This window comes from Equus caballus, chromosome 5 (assembly GCF_041296265.1).
Source record: "Equus caballus isolate H_3958 breed thoroughbred chromosome 5, TB-T2T, whole genome shotgun sequence".
In the NCBI taxonomy this organism is placed as follows: Eukaryota; Metazoa; Chordata; class Mammalia; order Perissodactyla; family Equidae; genus Equus; species Equus caballus.
Window position 1 is genome coordinate 4,294,518 of NC_091688.1, and position 19,430 is coordinate 4,313,947.

At 46.3% G+C, this 19,430-nt stretch overlaps 1 protein-coding gene across 1 annotated transcript in view; it reads left to right on the plus strand.

Annotated features, from left to right (window-relative positions):
- The first annotated feature begins 2,243 nt into the window (after positions 1-2,243).
- Positions 2,244-19,430, plus strand: part of MPZL1 (myelin protein zero like 1) — a 56,494-nt gene continuing 39,307 nt past the window's right edge. Inside the window, exon 1 of the mRNA XM_023640492.2 lies at positions 2,244-2,494. Within this exon, the coding sequence (XP_023496260.2) occupies positions 2,404-2,494 (91 nt within the window). The 5' untranslated portion in view covers positions 2,244-2,403. The remainder of the gene's footprint in view (positions 2,495-19,430) is intronic.

Here is a 19,430-nt window from a genome sequence, read left to right on the forward strand (position 1 = left end):
CACTGGAAGACCTCACGTGCCCCTCACAACGACGATGCAGGAAAACTGACAGTGACAAGATTCAGGACACCAACTGCCTAATTCCCAATAAGTAGCTCTCTCCCAGTTAGAGGAAGGCCGGGACCCCTCCCCAGGGCACATCTTCCCTTGTAGGTCTCTGGGAAGCAGCGGTAGTACAGAGATGGTTGCAGGGCACGGGGAGACGGAAGATCTGGAGGAGCATTTTATCCCAGTCACAGTGAATGAAGAAGCCTGGTGACATACCCTTCCCCTATCACAACTGGCATCTCCTTTCTAAGGATCCCATTACTGTTGTTCACCCAGTTTGGTGCCTCTGTGTCCAGGGACACCAGAGACACTAGAGCTCTAATTTTCAGATTTTCAAAATTTTCTAGCAAAAATGCAACCCTTCTCCTGGATTAAGACATTCTTTCCATAGAAATGTTAACGAAACTGATTTAGCTTGCCTGTCTGTTGCAGCAGTCACCCGTTTAAAACACAGATCTGAACATGTCACTCCCCTCTCATCACTCCTGATGCCTACAGAACAAAGACAAGAAGGCTGTGCAAAATAGGACCACAGCCCACTTTTCTAACATTCTCTGTTTCCCCTCTTTCCCTCACTCCCCCAAAGTTCCACACCACACAGGATTTACCCACTGTTTCTTGCACCTGGAACTGCTTTCCTGTTGCTGAGTTTGCTTTTCCTGTTTCTCTCTGGTGAACCTTTATCCATTCTTTGCAGTCTGCCTCAAATGCCACATCCTCTGTGCATCTTTCCCAGACTCCTCTTGGGCCAGTGGTGCTCAGAAGAGGCAGGTATGTGTGTTGTGGTACATCACAGTCAGAGCAGAAGCTTTTCACGTTATGTGTGTCTCTGAGTCCTACTGTCCCTGCTGGCCTTGGGGTGGGTCCTTTATGTGCCCTTCTCTTCAAGCATTTAAAAAAATTTAGTTCAGTACCTGTTTGTCTACCCTGGCAGACTATGTGTTCCAGAAGAGTAAGACCTAGGTGCTCACAGAGGCGTTACTAACTTAATGCATTTGTATTCTTTCCAACCGATGGCATTCCAGGCACACTTCATAAGGATCTGCTGAGAGAAATAGGGCAAAATGATCTGTCATGCTCTTTTAGTTTTCTCTCACTAATGCTAAAGCAATTATTACAAGTTTGCTGTACTACAAGGCTATTAAGCGAAAACAGCAAAAATATCAGGAAGGACGTAAGAATGACTTTCCACAACACCCTGAAAGGAGCGGCTGCATTTGCGTTCTCTCACCATGCTCTTCCCCTCCCTTGTGCTAATTACCGGAAACTCGTTCCTTCCCTCACTCTACGGACCTCCCCACCTGGATTTTCCCTTTTCTTCCTTCTGCCTCATCTTTCTCCTGCTCCTGTCCCTCCCTGTCCTTTTGTACGCTATTCACCTAAGGACCCTACCAAACACTTCCCAGTTTTATTGGGCAACCAGTAGGTAGCAGACACTGTTCTGGGCCAAGGTAACCGAGTTGAGCAAGGTCAGCCAGGACACTTGAGTCAGGGTGAGCAACTTCCCCTATCCCAATATTTTATTGACAAATCGAGCGACGTTTTGTTTGCAAAAGCAAAGCAAACAAAAAGCACATTCATCTGTGTTGCAGGTAGTGGGAGAGAGTTCCCAGTTCCCACCCCTTCTTAAGCCAAAGGCGGGGCGGGGGCTCCTCAGAGGAGATTCAGACAAGATGGAGACTTCTTTTGAAGCGAGTAAATTTCTCAAACTGCAGCACATGCACTTTCTAGTCCAGGCAAAGGACAGGCCTTGGGGACAGGGCGAGGCGGGAGATGTGTTCTCTCTTGGCGACTGAATCACAAGTCTCTCCCCAGCGTACCTTTTTTTTTTTTTTTTCCGGTAAATGAATTGCTTTTTTTTTTTTAGGTGAGGCTCAAAGAAACAGAGAAGAGCTGAAACAGAGGCGCCGACAGACCCGCCGAAGCCCTCGGCGAGGAGAGACAATGAAGGATGGGTGGGACGGGACCCTAGGAGAGCAGGGGAGACGCCGGCGGACCGTGGGGCCGGCGGGGACAGCCAGCCACGCAGGCAGAGGACTCTCGACGGCAGCCTCCAGCGCCGGGCTAGGGAGCCGGGGCGGGACCGGGAAGGCGGGGCCCGCCCCACGAGAGGGGTGATGGACAGGCGGCCTCCCAATCGCGTCCTTCCAGGGCGCGCGGGGCAGCCAATGAGCGCCCGGCCGAACCGGCGGGGCTCGGGCTGGGCAGACTGCTGGCTGGCGGCGGCTGGGGCCGGGCGAGGGGAGCGCGGCGTGGCAAGCCCTCGGTGCGGCGGCGGCGAGTCCCGAGCCCCCTGCCCCGAGCCGAGCCGACCGCAGAGCGCGCCGGGGCCAGGGGCGCGGCGGCGGGAGGACGATGGCAGCGCCCGTCGGGGCCGGAGCCGTGATTGCGGCCCCACACCGCAGGCGCTGGCTGTGGTCGGTGCTGGCGGCGGCGCTAGGGCTCTGTGAGTGAGGCTGCGGCCGGGCTGGGCTGGGGCGAGGGCGGCGGGCTCGCGGGTCGGCACACGCCCCTCGTGGCCGGCGCGGGCCCTGCGCGCGGTGGGGACAGGGCGCCGCGGTGGGGACGGGGCGCGGCCTCGCCCTCGGCCCGGGAGCCCGCCGGCGGCGAGCGCGCAGCCTTTCTTCCCCGGGTCCCCGCGTGCGGAGGAGGGGAGCTCCCCAGCTGCCCCTGCCCGGGGGGCGGCCGCGGCGCGCCCTCGCTGGGTCTCCTGCCCCCTCCGCACGGTGACTCGGGTGCCCCAGGCCCGCCTGCCGTTCTGGTTCAGGAACCCGGAGTTCTGGCGTTTCCCACCTTTGGGAGGCTGGCGGAAGGTTGCAGCTTTTTCATTTGCAGGGCCTTTGTGGGTTTGTTTCCCTGTTTAGGCGAATGTTCGGTTTTGCGTCGTAAGTTCCATTTCCAATGCTCTCCAATCCGGTTTTGAAGCCTCAGTGACGGAAGAGTCCTGGAGTCCTGTTTGTCTCGTCTCTGTAGTCTGCAGAGCACCAAGAAGAAATTCGCATTACTTCTGGGTTAGGCTGCAAAGATCGGGGAATACCATTGAAATGACCTGGCTTAAAAGGATTTGGTCACTTCCGTAGTAATTCCCCACATAGTCACCGTAGTTTGACAAGACACAGGACATTAAAAAGCACATTTTTTTTTTAAAGCACATTTTCTTTTTCTTGCCAAATTCCGTGTGTCAGATTTAAGGTAAACCTCAGTCTCGATTTATTGGATTGGATGAGTTCTATGGACGTGTGAAGCGGTGTCTCCCATAGGACTCTTTTTGTGTTGTTCGAGGCAGAATACTTGTTGCTGTCTCAGAAGGTGGTTAAGTAATGGTTATAAACAGGGCCAGCTCCTCAGAAACCACGTAGACTTTTTCATTTCCTTTGTTTCGCAAAATGTCCGTTGCATCACAGTGTCTGAATACGGGTTTCGTCAGTAATTTCTTTCATGGAAAAGTCCTTAATGTAATCTTTGGACCCAGGGAAAACGTGGTTTAACCAATGATTCCATGGGCTGTAAAGCATAGCTGTAGAAGCGTGTCCACCCACCCGGGTTGACAGGTGACGGTAAGCTTTGTATATATAAGACACAATCCAGCCTGTATAAATGTCTCTTCTGAAAAAGAAAAGTTGAATGTGTGGAGTTTTTGTTGGTGATGGTGGAGATATTTGTGTTTAAGTGAACACGTAGGGAATAGCTAAAAGTCAGGTTTATCGCAAAGCTTGTGTGCTTCAGACGTAATGATTATGCATGAGAGGTCAGACATGGCCATTGAGGGGGAAGCAGTCAGGGAGATGGTAATTAAAGTCAGGGTATTAAAAGTAGCAGGACTGAAGTTCTAAATATAAATGGCTGCTAATAGGAAACGATCATCAGAATAAAGCTCCATACCCCTTGGACCTGCCTAGCTCTTCAGTAGTGAAAGGTGGATGTTGGTATGTGCGAGTCAGCAGCTGATGTTATTGGGTAATTTCAGAAGACAACCCAGTGTTTCTTCTTGCCAAGTCACCTTTTCCTGGTCATGGATGCTGTACAGATTAGTTCATGTTTTACTGAAAAGCTTCTTGAGTTTGATCCAGACACAGTTATTCAGCAAACATTTATGAAGCACCCCTTTAAGTATTAAGCACCAGAAATATTCTGGGAAGGATTGTCCCTGCCGTCACAGCAGTTCCAGTTCAGCAGGGGAAACACAGTGTGATGAGGAATCTAAGAAGTCTTGATAATGGGGTGCTGTGAGAGCGCTAAGGAGGGTCGTCATCTCAGACCTCAAAGTTCCGGCTCCTGGAGAGAGGGATGCTTACGCTGAGTAGGCACTGGGGGAGGACACAGTGTGTCCAGAGTCATGAGTGACCCTGTTGTGGGTGAGTGTGGTGGAGTTTGGAGTGTATAAGACAGATGGTGGGAGTTGAGGCAGGAGAGCCAGCCAGAGGCACTAACTCACAATGGACCTTGTTTGCTGTTCAAAAGGCTGGATTTTATCCTAAGGGCTGTGGGAAGCCTGACGAGGATTTCTCTGCCTATTGAGATGTGAAGGGTGGGTTAGGGTGGTGTGAGGCTGAAGAAACAGAGGTCTGTTGTAATAATCCAGAGGAGGGTGATGAAGACCTGAATTAAAGTAATGGGACATACTCATGAGCTAGTTAGAAAGTAAATTTGATCAGGCTTGGAAATTGATTTGCTGTGGGCTTGAAAGAGGAGTGTAAGATGATCCTAAGGTTGTGAGCTTGGGAAGCTGGGCATGTTTTTGGAAAATGGGGCTTTTCACAGATGAAGAATATGAGAGGAGCGAATAAGAGTGTTGGAGGAAGAAGAAGATGACATTACTCTTGGATATGTTGATTTTAAGATGCTGTTGAGACATCCCAGTAGAAATGCACAGAATCAGTTGGGTAAAAGGTTCTGGAGATGAGGAGGACGTTCTGGTTGGGAATACAGATGTGGGAGGCTTTTTGTGGCTAGCAGTTTGTGGATTGCTTGGATGAGGTCACCATGGGAGAGAACATTGAAGGAAATAGTGGAGGGCCAGCGACAGGGCCCTGAGAAGGAGGCTCATGAGTAAGAGAAGAACTGGAAGAGTGTGGTGTCTTAGAAACCAAGAGAGAATGAAGTTTTAAGGAAGAGGAAGTGGTTAGCAGTGTCGGATGAAAGGAGATTGAATACAGTCAGGATTCACTGTATGTGGCACTTGGAATGTCTTTGGTGACCCTTGGATGGGAAGGAGCACACAGTGTAGGAAGAATAAATCTCAGTGATTTGCACTGCCTATTTCAGTAAGTGGCACCACCGACCATCTAATTGCTCAGCCCAGACACCTGGGATCCACCCTCGATTCCTCTCTGACCTTCTTCCCTCCGCCCCATCCAGTCAGTTCATCTATCTCCGAAATGCATCTGGAATTCACCTCCTTTTTTTCTATCAGTGGTGCACTTCTAGCATTTTAGTCAAAATTACCATCATTTCTTGCCTATGTTACTGGGATAGTCAGTCTCCCAGCTGGTCTCCTCATTTCCCCCTCTTATCTCTTTTTAATCCATTTTTCACGTAACTGCAAGAATGATTTTTATAAAAATGCAAATCAGATCATGTCACTTTATTGTCAAAAGTTCTTCATGGCTTCCCACTGCACTCGGAATGAAATCCCAGTGTCTCCCCATAACCTACAGTGCTCTCTGTGACCTGGTTTCTGTCTGCCTCTCTGGTTTCACCTGGCACCACTGGCTGACTGTATTCAAGCCGCGCTACCGTCTTTCTGCTCTTTGACAGGCCTCCCCACCTCAGGGCCTTTGTACTTGCTGTTCCTGCTGCCTGGTATGCTCTTTCTCCAAAACTGTCCACGCTGGCTCCTCTTCATTGGTGAGGTCGGTGAGGTCTTGGCATAAATGTCATTCCTCAGAGAGGTCTTCTCCAGCCACCCTAATCCAGAGGAGTTCCCTGGGATCATTTCCTGGCCTTTTGTTTATTTCCTTATTGTAATTTCTAACTATGTGGTTTGTCTTCTCTTTTTTCCTCCACTAGAATCTAGGACAGAGATAGTGTCTATCTTGTTTATAGAAGTATCTAGTACTTAGTATAGTGGATATGATAGGTACTAATAAATATTTGTTAAACGGCAATGAGGCATGTCTTCACAACAGTTCATTAGTTTGCAATGTGTAGTTAGGATGTAGCCTGGCACATAGTAGGTACCGAATAAATATTTGTTGAAAGAAGAAATGTTTTTTCCAAGTGTGATCTCATGCATTATCTGATTATTTTCACTCTTTTAGGACCATTTCATATTTCTTCAGATGGAATATGTTAACATTCTTCGAATACTTTAAACACTGTAGGGTTTTTTTAGAATTACTGGTTATTATGTATTTAAATTATTTTATCACGTTTGTTGTAGATCTAACTCTTTTATCAATAGGACTTTTCTCTTTTCCAAGGCTTGTTGACCAAATTTAGACTTGAGCCACTATCTCTGTCATTGAAAGGCCCCAGATCTCATCACCAACTCCTTCAGCCTTTTACTTATTTATCAGTTGGGATAATAAAACAAAACTTAGTCTTTTTTTTTTAATATTCTACCACTTGTTTTTACCATAACTCCAGGTTATGGTAATTCACTAGGTTCAGATGCTGCCAGAAGAAGAAATAAAGACAAATATTAAGTGAAAGAGAGAGATATGGGAAAAGTACATAGAATGTAAATGTGTGTTTTCACTGAGTCTCTATCTGTGTGTTCGACTAAGTGAGCCCCTCGCGGGCACCAGGCGGTTTCAGGTCCCGTGGATGCAGCAGGGGGCCTAGATTCCAGTGGGATGTGTCAGACAGGGTGCACATACTCAAAGAAATAATGCACACCAAAGGAAAGATTGAATTCCTGACACTCACCACTTTTAAAAAAATATGATTCATCTACTATGAAGATTTGCAGTAAATAAAAAAAACAGAGTATACTTATTTGTGTCACAAAATAGTTACTTTTTAAACTTACAAAGGATACATTATGGGATTTCGTTAATGGTTGATCTTTCCTCCTGAGTTTTAAAAATGTAATTTCATTGGACAAACCTGATATAGACAGTTTTTCAGAAATATTGATGCCTCCCCTCCATCTAGTAAATGCTGGTCTTCCTGCTAAATATTTCTCACTTTCCTTTCCGTCCCCACTGAGGTTGAGTCAATTCAGCCACAATCACTTCTGGACGATTAGAATCTTCTAACTGCAGCCTAAGGGTGATTTTATTTAAGTTGTATCTTTTGTCTGAGAATTTGAATTCTCTGTATAGGACATGCATCTCGTGTGTACCCCAACCTTGGAGAGATTTTAATCTTGCTTTCTAAGACCACTGGTATCACTTTAAAAGAGAGAATAAATGGTTTGCTTGGGCACAGAATTCATTGTAGATTAGTTTGGTCTTTAGCCTCTGTCAAAAGGAATTTAATTATTAGAAGAACTAGAAGCATCTCCTGAGATCTCAAGTATGGTATGGCTCTTGGTCCTAGGGCTGGTGAGATATGAAGCCTTCATATATCTTCAGTGATATTCCTTTTTTCCTTTCCACTCTTATTTTACCAAGTGGTTGGCATTAGCAATGCCCTAGAGTCCCGACCAACGTCCTTGGACTTCTGGCTGCTGTAAAAAGGCAGAGGTCAGTTGACTGTCTGACCATTCGTAGTGCCTAAATTGGGAAATTGTATTTGTCTCCTGGGCCCTTTATATCTTTGCCATTAACCCTTTTTATGTATTCATTATCTTTAAGAATGCACGTGGCTGCTGAAATTTTTCATTCATTTATCATTTTCCCTTGGTCCCATTAGGCCTTTATCCAAGAACAGAAGGATGACTTCATTGATAAATTCTTGTAATTTATTCTTTTTATTTTTTTCTTCCAAACTCAGAGTCTCTTTAGAAATTATGATCCCTTATAATGCCTCCAATCTACTGTCAGGGCCTGTAGCTTAAGTAGTTTTCTAGCAACTGTGACACATTGTACCCAGTTCTTAGGTTTAACTATATTCATGCGTTGTTATGCAAAGAACATCATAGAAGGTACTTACACAAACCTAGATGGTGTAGCCTACTACACACCTAGCCCATATGGTACTAATCTTATGGGACCACCGTCGTATGTCATATGTGCAATCCGTTGTTGACCAAAATGTGGCTATTTAGACATAAAACTAAGTTCATGTTATTCCTTTTGCTCTACCCTCATTTATTGAGTGCTTACTATGTGCTAAGCAATTTATATGCATTATATCATCTACTCCTTACAACTCTGTGATAGTTATTATTTTTATTAATTTTACAGATGAGGAAACTAAGAACCAGGCAGGTTGTATAACTTGTCCAAGGTCACATAGGTGGCATACGGTAGAGTTGGGACTCAAGCTCCAAGCATTGGTTTGCAACCACTCTGCTATATTACAGAATTTCTCCTTTAAATTCTCTGGCTGTTTTGGGGGAGGCTTCCAGGATGTCATAAATGTTAACAGAGAGTTCTTTAACTGACCCGGGTGCCCCCAGTTTCCTCCTTTGTGTAGTGAGTGGTGTTTGTGCCAAGAACCCAGTGCCTTGATGCCAGTGACTCCGCCGTGGAGTGACCAAGCTGCCGTGTCGACCATCCTCACTGACGGTGCAGGATCTGTTTCTGCCGCCTGGTGCTCTGCTGCTCCTCAGGGACTTTGAATGATGTGCTTCTTGTAGCATCTCACTCTCACGCTGCTCCTGCTGGCTAGGACACGGGATGAGTCCACGTAACCCAGTGTCTGACACCAGACTGGGCTCAGAATGGTGCCCTGCCCACCTCGGGGCACTGCCTGTGGACCACACCGCCCAGCCTCTCCTCTTCTCTTGGCCTGGGTTCTTCCCTGCAGGCTGCGCAGCTCCTCCTGCAGTCAGATCCCGGCAGGCGTCCCTACAGGTCATCCAGACAGGCTGAGGGCGTTCAAACTGCTGCTCCTCCCCCGTGCCCTTCCCTGGCCCCCACCCCGTGGCAGAGGTGCCGTGGCCGTGCTGCCCTGCAGCCCCGCACAGGCAGGAGCCCAGCCCTTGTCTCTCAGCTAGTGGGGACCATGAGTCTTGATCACTTTCAGCTGTTTTTTCCAGTGACTGCACATGCAGAAGAACCCCAGTGAGGCCTGCTGAACTTGATGCACCAGAGAAGTCAGAGTGCATTCACAGCAAGCGGAGGTGGTGCCGATCTGTAACCAGGTTCTAGTATATCGATTTCAGAACAGAAAATGCTGAAGGGCATTCTCTCATTTTCATTTCAAATATGGGTTCACAGTCTCTTATCAGCCATTCCAAAAATCCAAAAACCAAAGGTTTTTTCTCAGTTTGAGAAACTCTTTTGGCTGCAAAATTCGACCTGAACTAATGAGAGGCTGTTTCTAATCTTGATCCCACTTGGTGTGACTAATCATGTGTTTCGCTACAGAAATACTAATATGTTCGATTATGGGAACCGCCCTAGACCCTGCTGGGCTGGGAGAGAATATATGGTATATGCACTGTATTAATTTTCAGAAATCTAAGAAATTCTACCTTCTGAAACATCTGGCCCCACGGCTTTTCGATTAGAGTTTGTGGGTCTGTACAGTATTTTATCTCAAATTTTCTTCTCCTTAATACTAAGAACTGCAAAATACAGTTTAGTTCTTTAAATAGTTTGGTACGTACAGCCAGTGGCTTGCCATTGAAACTCCTTCATTCAAATTTCTTTCTTGATTTATGCTAGTTTGGACCTGGCCTCCCCTTTATTCACAGGGTTCTGGGTCTGTAAACTGGCTCAAGTCTGGGAATTGATTGAGGGACTGTGACTTTCTGATTTTATGATTCAAGTTAGACTTGTGTTTACTTGACTGAAAACTCTTCTGCTCATACAGATCAAGTCAGAATTTAGTAGGCTGCCCATCTAGTTCACTCCCAGATCACACCACGATCAGCTGGCCAACCCATGGGTCTCTGCGAGTCAGACTGTTCGATTGCTGCCTCGCTGTGCTGTCCGTCATGGTCACCGTGCCCACCTTCTCCTGCCACTCCAAGATCCAGTTACTCCCGTTGCATTTAGGTTCCCCAGCTCAGTGGTAGCAGTTCCCACTGTGAGGTCTGGCCTACAGAGAAGAGCAGTCACCGAGCTCTTGAGGACTGCTGGGCTCCTCTCACAGTCATGGTGAAAGATGTGTCCTCCGGACCTTCCCAGGGTGGGTGAGGAGGTCCTAAGTGACAAGTCCTCTCTAACATCCCCCTTTCCCTAAGCCTTTGAGTCCCTTCCTGTGTCATAAACCAAGGCAGGTCTGGCATTTCAGGTTCATTTACTAGGAACCACTTTGGGTCCATGTTTCAGCCAAGGAACCAAACAAACTGTTACGTCTCTTTCTGATTTCCTGAGTGGCAATGTTAAATGCAGAATGTCTGTTTGGTGGGCCCATGTCAATAATTCAGCCTGACCCACCTTGCTGTTCCTTCCACCATTATCGCACACCATTGTTCCCACACATAGTTCCTGCATTTCTGTTTGTAAAAACTAGAAAAATAGTAGTTCCTTTGGAGTGTAGCACGCCTCCCCGTGGGTCACTCTTTAGGGCCTTCTCTGACTTGAGTCTCATAATAGTCTAAAGGAAAGAGAGGTGGTGGGGATGGGGTCCTGAGGAGAACCAGCAGTGTCTTTCGTGGCGGCTGCCTCAGGAGGGCATTAAAGTTTCCTCAGGCAAAGCAGGGTTAATCTCAGATGAGGCTGGAGCGGTTGCTTCTGCCGACAGAGAAGACTCGTCAGTATTTAGGGGTTCATTGTCCCTGAATTCTTCAGGGTCTTCCCACACGTCCCCATTCCAAGTTTCACGGTCCCACTCCTTCCCAGTCGATGCCCTCACTTGAACAGTGGACACCCTGAGAGGCTGGGAGTTCAACTTCTGTTGTAATGCGGCCGCTCACAGGGTGAGAGTCTGGTTGGGTTTGCAGCAGTGCAGCTATAGGAGATGGGGTCTCTTTTGGGGTAGCTATAGAAGTTTCCTGGTCATTATGTGGCATTTGAGCTGGGAATTCAAATTCCTGAGCTCGTCCTTTTCTTTCCCCACTTTGTCTGGTGACATTAGGAGCACTCAGCCAATATCATTATCCTGGTTAGTAGGACAAAAATATTCAAAGGTATTATATGCATGGACACCCAGAGCCTTGGTTTTTATAAATATTTGATTAGGAGCATCCAGTAGTGACTTTTCACATATCTATTTCCACATCATGCCAGGGAATGTCAGTGCTCTCTTTACTGCTGGAAACAGAGTCACTAGTGTCTTTAAATCTAATCAGATTTGAGAGCTGCTTCTAGAAACCCCAGAACCAATTCAGAAAACTCATCCTTATAAGATTCTTTTCTTCTAGAACCACTCTTGGTACCAAAATCAGGGTACCAAAATTAGTCAGGGCTCTCCAAAGAAACAGAACCAGCAGTATAGATAGAAAGATAGATAGGTAGAAAGATGGATGGATGGATAGATATTTATTTTAAGTAAATGGCTCACACAGTTGTGGAGGCTTATAAGTCTAAAATCTACAGGGTAGGTCAGCAGGCCAGGGGTTCATGGAAGTGTTGTAGTGCAAGTCCAAAGGCAGTCTGCTGGTAGAATTCTTTCTCAGGGGAGGCCAGTCTTTGTTTCTATTAAGACTTCAGCTGATCGGATGAGGCCCACCTGCATTATGGAGAGTAATCTGCTTTATTCAGAGTCCACCAGTTTCACTGTTACTCTCATCCAAAGAACACCTTCATAGAAACATCCAGAATAATCTTTGACCAAAGATTATTGGTCCAGCCAGTGGCCCAGTTCAGTTGATGCATGAAATTAACCATCACACCAGTGATGAGTTATAAAAGATAAGCCATACGTGGAGATCCCAAATTGTTGATTTCCCCTGTTCATAAACAGATCTATTCTTTGTGATCCGTATTCTGCCTCTACTCACCTGTTTGACACTTTGCTAAAGCCCATCTGTTATTGCCAGATCAGCTGACCCATTTCAGGCCTTTTCTTTCTGGACTTCTTTGCTTTCCTTGACGCTACTGACCACTGTGATCTTATCTCCTTTGCCTTTATGACATTGCTTCAGATCCTCCTCTCTCTTCCCTGCCTGCTCCAAGCATTCCTCCTCTGCCTGTGTCCCAGCATTGGTTTTCCTTAGGTTCTGCTCTCAGCCCCCTGCCAGTCTCACCATGTGCTCATCTTTGGTGATCTGGTCCATTTTTGTTCTTTTTACTCCAATCTGTATCTGGTAGATATAGGCATTCAGTAAGTATTTGTTGAATAAATGGGCACTCCCAAATGTATCTCCATTGTTCTGAACTGCAGACTGTTACCCACTGACCATATCTATTGGAATGTCCAGAGGCATCTCAAACTCTGTATTTAGAGCAGAGGGTGAAAGAAAACAGGGAAGCAGGTCCTTCCAGAGCTTGGGATCTCGAGATCCAGGGAGCAGTTAGACCTCATCTTTGTAGTCTAGACACTGGATTTGACAGTGATATGGCTCACTGGGGAAGCTGTCTAACCAGGCTCTCAATGGCATGATATCCAGTAAGAGCATAATGTCAGCTTGTTAACTTCCAGTGAGCTGGTGGGCTAGAATGCTTCAGTAGATTGGGTTGTTAGTGCATTTTTCTTCCCAGGCAAGAACAGATTATCTTCACAAAATTGCCCAGGGATTATGGGAGCAGCTCAGTGGATGTTGGATGGCCACAATGGCTATGGTCATCAAGCCACATTAGCCTGAAATGCCCCTCTCTCCATGGAGGGAATATAACGACAGATGCGCTGGACTGGCTAAGTCACCCTCTTCGCTGGGCAGTGCTGCGGCCTGCTGACAGTTACGCTTTAGACATGAGGATACAATCCAGAAACCTCGATTGGACTTTAGAGTTTCCTGCATCTCGACTGTCTTCCTGGACAGAATGGATTATCTCTGCAGATGCCCAATATAGTCCACTGAGTGCTGATATTTCTTGTTTTGAAATTCATCCCTTTTTTTTCTTGAAATAATCAGTTTTATACCAGATTTCAAGATATTTGGTATACTAATGTTAAATGAAAAGAACATTGAGTTTAGGGGTCAGAGTGCACAAAAATGAACATAAGCACAGTAAATACTTAATGTCGACTAACAACACAATAGCACAAAATAAAATAAGCCTGTGATGGCTCACGCCATCATTTGCTGATCTCCATTGCTCTAGTTTGTATCCTTCCTACTATTTATAAGTGAAAATATATTATGTTTTTCCTTATGTGTTTACTTTGTCTCGGCTTTCCCACTGGAGTATAAATCTCCACTAGAGCCCAGAGAAGTGCCTGGGACATGGCAGGAATTCATTAGGTGTTTGTTGAATGTATTTGTTGGTGGTGGGCAGAGTCTTGCTATATTTTGTTAAAGGTTTGTTAGTTGAAAGTTTTGAAAGAGAGGGGCTTTTTGAATTTTCAAAGTAAAAATTAAGACTCTAAAACTCTGAGGTGTGATTTCCCTTATGTGAATGTGAAAATTGAGCTCTACAAGTCTCTGGAGGCGCTGCCTTCCGTAAGTGTTGCCTTCGCGCGCAAGAAGCCCCAGGGAGCCCGAGAAGCAGCTGTACACCCGGGGGAGGCAGCCAAGAACTTGTTTGGTACCCAGCTCTCAGAGTGTATCTGGGTTACCCTTCCGTCCTTCACGTCCCTGTTGACCACAATCCCGTGCAGGAAGTCAGTCCCTGGGTGCATGCCATCCTGGAGGAGTTGTTTCTTCCCACACTGAACATCTGCTCTGGCCATCTCTCCTGCCCTCTTGTCTTCTCTGAACCTTGTCCTTACTAGAAAATGCACCACCTCCAAAATCGCATCCCGCTCTTCAAGCCCCGTCTCCTTCTTACAGTCTCACTGCAGCACTTTCTGGAACTCATAAAACTTCTGATTCCTCCCCACCCTCTTATTTACACACGAGTCACTTGCTGGCTGCTCCTCTCCCTCTCCAGCCTGCAGTCCATGGTCCATTGTTATAGTCATGCCCTTGCAAATACTCCCACCTCCCTGTCCCTTGATTGTGCTCCCCTGGCCTGCCCTCAACCCTGGGGAAGCCCTTCCATCTCTTCATCTCCTCAAGGATGTTCTTTGTTATTGCTTCTCTTTGGGTCATTCTTATTACAATACAAATGTGCTCTCCAATTTCTAATCTTTACAACCCTCTCTTGGTCCCACAGCCCCTTTCAGCTGCATTTCCGGGCCCCAGCTCTCCGCAGACTTTCTCAGGAATTGTCTGCTCTCCTGTCTTTGTGTGCGCGCCTCCTCCCTTCCTGCCCTTCCTTCAGTCCAGCCTGCTCACCGCTGCCTCTGCTCCCCTGGAACTTCTCCTGGCAGGATCACCCGGGGACTCCAAGTTGCCAAACCTACTGACCCTTTTCTATAGTCATCTTCTGGGCCCCTCTACCTCTGCTCGTCTCTTGGCTTTCCAGACACCCCATCCTCTGGGTTTCTTCCCCTCTCGCAATCTTTCAGCCACCTTTGCAGGGTCTTCCCTCCCTCCTTCTCTGACCTCTCCAGGTTGGTCTTCCCGCAGACTTACGCCTGGCCCTCATCTTTCTCTACGTTATCTTCCAAGGTGATAGCGTCTTCTGTAGTTTTAAATACCACCTGTGTGCTGGTAGCTTCTGAAATGTGTACACAGCCCACGCCTCTCTCAGCTTCAGACCTGCATATCCAGTTACCTAGTTGACTCCATTTGGATGTCTCGTAGACATCTCAAACTTAACATTTCCAATGCAGTCGGTTTCTAATCCTCGCCAGTTAAATCTCTAGCTCGGTAAGTACCTTTATCCAGTTGCTCAAGTCAGAAACCCAGGAGTTAGTCTTCATTCATTCTTTTACTTCATTACCATATTTAGTTATCAGCAGGAAATCCTGTTTATTGTCCATTTCTCTCCTGCCAGCTCCTGTCCTCCCGTCCAGGCCACCACTGCCCTGCACCAGAACTGTAGCAATAGCTTCTTGACTCGTTTCCCTATTTCTGCCCTTATTCCCCACCCTTCCATTTTCTGCATGAAAGCAAGAACTATTTTAAATCAGATCATGTCACTTTCCTGCTTAAAACCCTTCAGTATGATCAAATTCTTGTTTTCCATAGTGTTAAAAGCTTGGAATATAAGCATAGTATAAGAGTGTACTGCTTAATTGTAATATTGTGGGCAGATACATAGTAACTTTCAAATAAAAAAGATACTTTCCAACTTTTAAAATAAAATAAGTAATCCTGAAGGGATTTCTGTAAGGAGTCCCTAGCCTGTTGTCAATGTGCCGTAGTCAGAATAGAAATTGAAATTAGAGCCAGAACTCCAAATATGTCATTTTTAAAATAGTGATGGTGGTAAATTTAAGCCAAAGTGTGCTATGTTTGATGCGATATAAAATTGTAAATGTGACAGAGGATATCTTTTTCAACTCATTCAGTTGACAGGTTTTTTGATAAGTTTTGTCACTCACAATCAGACATTTTGTGAGAACGTTTTGCAGAATTTTTCGTGACTCTTGGAGTCAGCTTCCCGGGCGAGCGCCCGGCGTACTCACACAGGGCTCTGTGCTCAGAACAGCCCGTACACCGACTCGAGGCTCAGTGCTCTGTGGTTGCCATCTGGAAATTCTTCGTAATTTTAGCTTTGAATCTGTGTTTTGTAGGTGAAGTCTGGTGAGGCCATGGCCTGTGCACAGGGACTTAGAGCCTCAGCTCATAGGCCAGCTTGCCTCTGCCACCTGATGGGGTTTTGGCCCGCCGCCCTTCTACAAGGGAGGGTCAGAGACAAGAGCGTGCCCTGGGGTGTCTGGGGCGCAGCAGCGTGCTACCATTCCCATCCCTGCTCAGCCAGCAGCACCGAAGCAAGTCTAGTGGACAGCTCGGCAGGCACCTCCCACCCTCCTGATCCAGGTACCAAGCCCTTTCCCAGCCCTGGCTCGGGCCCTGCAAATTAGGTAGTTGCTGGCCATGTTGGGTGGCTGGTAGCAGGTACCGTGGGAAATTTCTGGACTAAAATCATATTGCCTTTGCTCTCTGGTCTGGCGACGGCAGTGTGATCAGTCATTTGTCTTTCATTCTGGAGCAATCCCAAAGTTAGTCTCTAAGAAAAGCGCTGCTGTTGCCTTCAAGGGGCACTGCCGTGGCTCACCTCCGACCTGGGGGCCAGAGGGCCGTGCATCTAGGTGAGAGCTTTGATCTGGCCCCTCAGTTTTTACAGTGGTCTGTCAACCTGCTCTGTCCTTTGATCTGGCAAGAATGCAGCTCTGCCTTTGGTAGTCAGCACACACCACCCTGGTGAAGAATGTAACCGGAAACGTTTCACCAAACAGCTTTAATCAGGAGCCTGGTTGGAGAACTGATACTGTAAAGGGTTGTTTAAGTGATGTGCGGCCCTTTCACTGCTATAGCTGTCCCACCGGCTATTTCGTTCTTGGGTTTGTACTTGGACCCTAGTGCCCTGACTCCTTACACAGTTGCTTTCTTTGAATCCTGTTTGGCCTCATGTTGTCAGCTTCTTTTTTTAAGGGGTGGCTGTGTTTTAGCCAGTGTGGAGACCTCACCTCCTGCCTGTCTATGTTCTATCCCCCGACCTCCACTATTGATCTTTTATTTTAATTTGTATTTTCCTGATTCCGTATTTTATTTAATATTTATGTTTATGTGTATTTGTAGTGAGCCCCATCAGCTCCATCGTATTACTAGGCAGAATATAAGTAAATAAAAGTAACGATGCCTCTTGTTTCCGGTAGTCGAGTCGCATGTTTTGTTTTCCGTTTCTCTGATGCTGGTTAACTTGGCCTCTGTCTCTGGAGTCTGCGTAAACAATTGTTGAACATTCTTTACCTAGAGATTGCTTTAGAACCTCTGCCGTTTCACGAGGATCAGATCTCATTGAGATGGGCTGGGCAGCCTTTCCGTCCTCTGCTTCCCGCACTGTTTACACCATTCCCAAAGCTGCCAGCCCGCCAGCATTGTTGTGTACATGTATACGCATCAGGAGCTGGACACCGTGAAAGTGCTGTGGCAGGTCGAGTAGAAGACTGGGGAATGACCTGTGCCCTCCGAGTGCTTCGAGTCCATTTGGAGAAATAGCTAATATACGTGAAGTAAATGGGACCATCGTTTGTGGACTCTTTACTAATGCAATAGTTGTTCAGAGAAGGGAGAGGCTATTGTCTATTTTGATAGATACTTTTTATAGTCCAGAAGCATCACATTGCACAAATACACCTAAATGTTCTTGCAGCTGCTTATTTATTTATCAAACATATGGAGCTTACCATGGGTCAGGCACTTTTCTAAGCCCTTTATAAATATTAACTCATTTTGTTCTTGTCATAACCCTAGGAGGTAGGCACTATTACTAGAATAAATTTACAGCAGAAGAAGCCAAGGCACAAAGGGGATTTGCCCAGGGATGTGCATCCTTCTTTGTTATTTCAAGTAGCCCTGTGATTTCCATAGTTGGAGACCACATAGCCACACTGGTAGTTTTACAGGAAAAATTGTAGATATCTTGTTAAAAACTTAGCTTACTAGGGGGACAACTTTTGATGTGTAAAGCAAAAAAGATCCACTGGGAAGTATGTCTAAATAAAGTCCAAGAGTTCTGTGAGAACCCACATATAGACAAATGGTTTGCCCACTTCCTCCCTCTGAAACAGTTCACATATAGGCCTTAATAAAAGTCATTATCATGGACCCTTTCCAACAACGAGTGAACATTTTTTTATCCATTTGTTTCATTAAATTTATTTCGTTTAAATTGAGAGTGAAATCATAATGGAATAATATTTGCTGCCGTCAGTTCAAGATGAAGTATTGTTGCGATCACTCTGCAGAAGTGGGATGCCCGCCGTTCCCAACACTTGGTCCAGATGTAAGAACTCACGATGCCGGTTTGCACCAAGAGGATGTGAAGGTTTGCTAATCACATAGTGGGGCTTTCTGCGAAGAGCAGGGCAGCCTTCTCGAGCAGGTCCAAAAGTGGCTTGGAAGGAGAGTGGCTTTGCTTTTGCTGTGATTAGATGGTGGACTGGGATGAGGGTCCTGTGCCTGCAGGCAGGGCTTAGCTTGACCTTCCCACCTGCTCCACAGGCAGGATCACTTGCTTTCTTATCAGCTTGCCGTGGGGAAAGGGGAGTGGGACAGCTTGTCAAGCATCAGAAATTCTCTTTACAAATATACTTTAAGCGCTTATCATTGTTTATGTCATGGGGCAAAAATGTTGTTTATGTACTAAGTAAATACCGTGTCATGTTCACATAATATCGTGAATAGAAGATTGAGCAAACTGATGTCAAGGATATTTTTGGAGCCTTGTACACATGGGCATATCCTGTACATCTCTTTAAAAGACTGAAAATATTTAACATCTCCAGTATTTTGGGTTAATACTAATGCTGAAGTATTGGGTACTGCCTGGGTCCCTGTGGGCAAAGAAGCATTTTTGTTAAGTTTTATTTTTCTGGCATTAATGATTTCTAAGTTTTATCGCATTTTTTACATTTTACTAAACAGATGCTTAATATATTGGAGCTCTTATGGTTAAATGTATATCAGCGGGATTCTTATTTTCCTGTGCATGTCTTCGGATTTAGGTTCTGAGCTAATTATTGGGAGGTGGAATCAAATGTGAGTAAAATCAACTTAGATGCCAAAGGGTGGGAGGGCCTAGGAAACCGCTGTCAAGTGATGTGTTAGAGGTGAGCAGCAAGTTCAAAGACTGCGTCTTTATCTTTCCTTTCTGTGGTTTGCTGCATTTCTTCGCTTTTCAGGCAATCGGTTTCTCCACATTTTCTCTGACATGGGGTGTGCTTTCCAATTGTTGGTGAGTCAGAGCCAACGTTTTTATTTTCTGGTGGCACATAAAATAATCTGTCTTACCACCAGTCGTGTCTTAGAGTTGATGAAATATGCTAATTTTTAGAACTTTATAAGTCTTTTAATATGAATTCATTTAAACTTGAGAAAAAATGTCCACGATTAGACCCCAAGGTAGGGGAGATTTCCAGAGGTGATTGTCTAGGAGTTTCTTGAAAGGAAGAGAAGGCGTGGGCCCACCTTGAGTGAGCGGGTTGGTGGGGATGGCGTTCCAGACAAGGAGAGTAACATGTACAAAGCATGCTGTTGTTAAGAGTGCACTGTGTTGGGGAAGGGGCTCGAAGCTTGGCGTGGCAGAAATGTAGGATCTGGGGTGAGATGGGGAGAGTGATAAACTGCCCGGCATGGTAACCTGGAGCGGGCCTTTGAAGGGCCTGTGTGTCATGCTGGGGAGCTGAGGCTGTGCTGGCGGGCTCCTGCAGCTCTCCCGCATGGGCTGCCTCGACGTTACAGCGGAAGCGTGTAGAGAATGCAATATACCCAGTAAGATCTG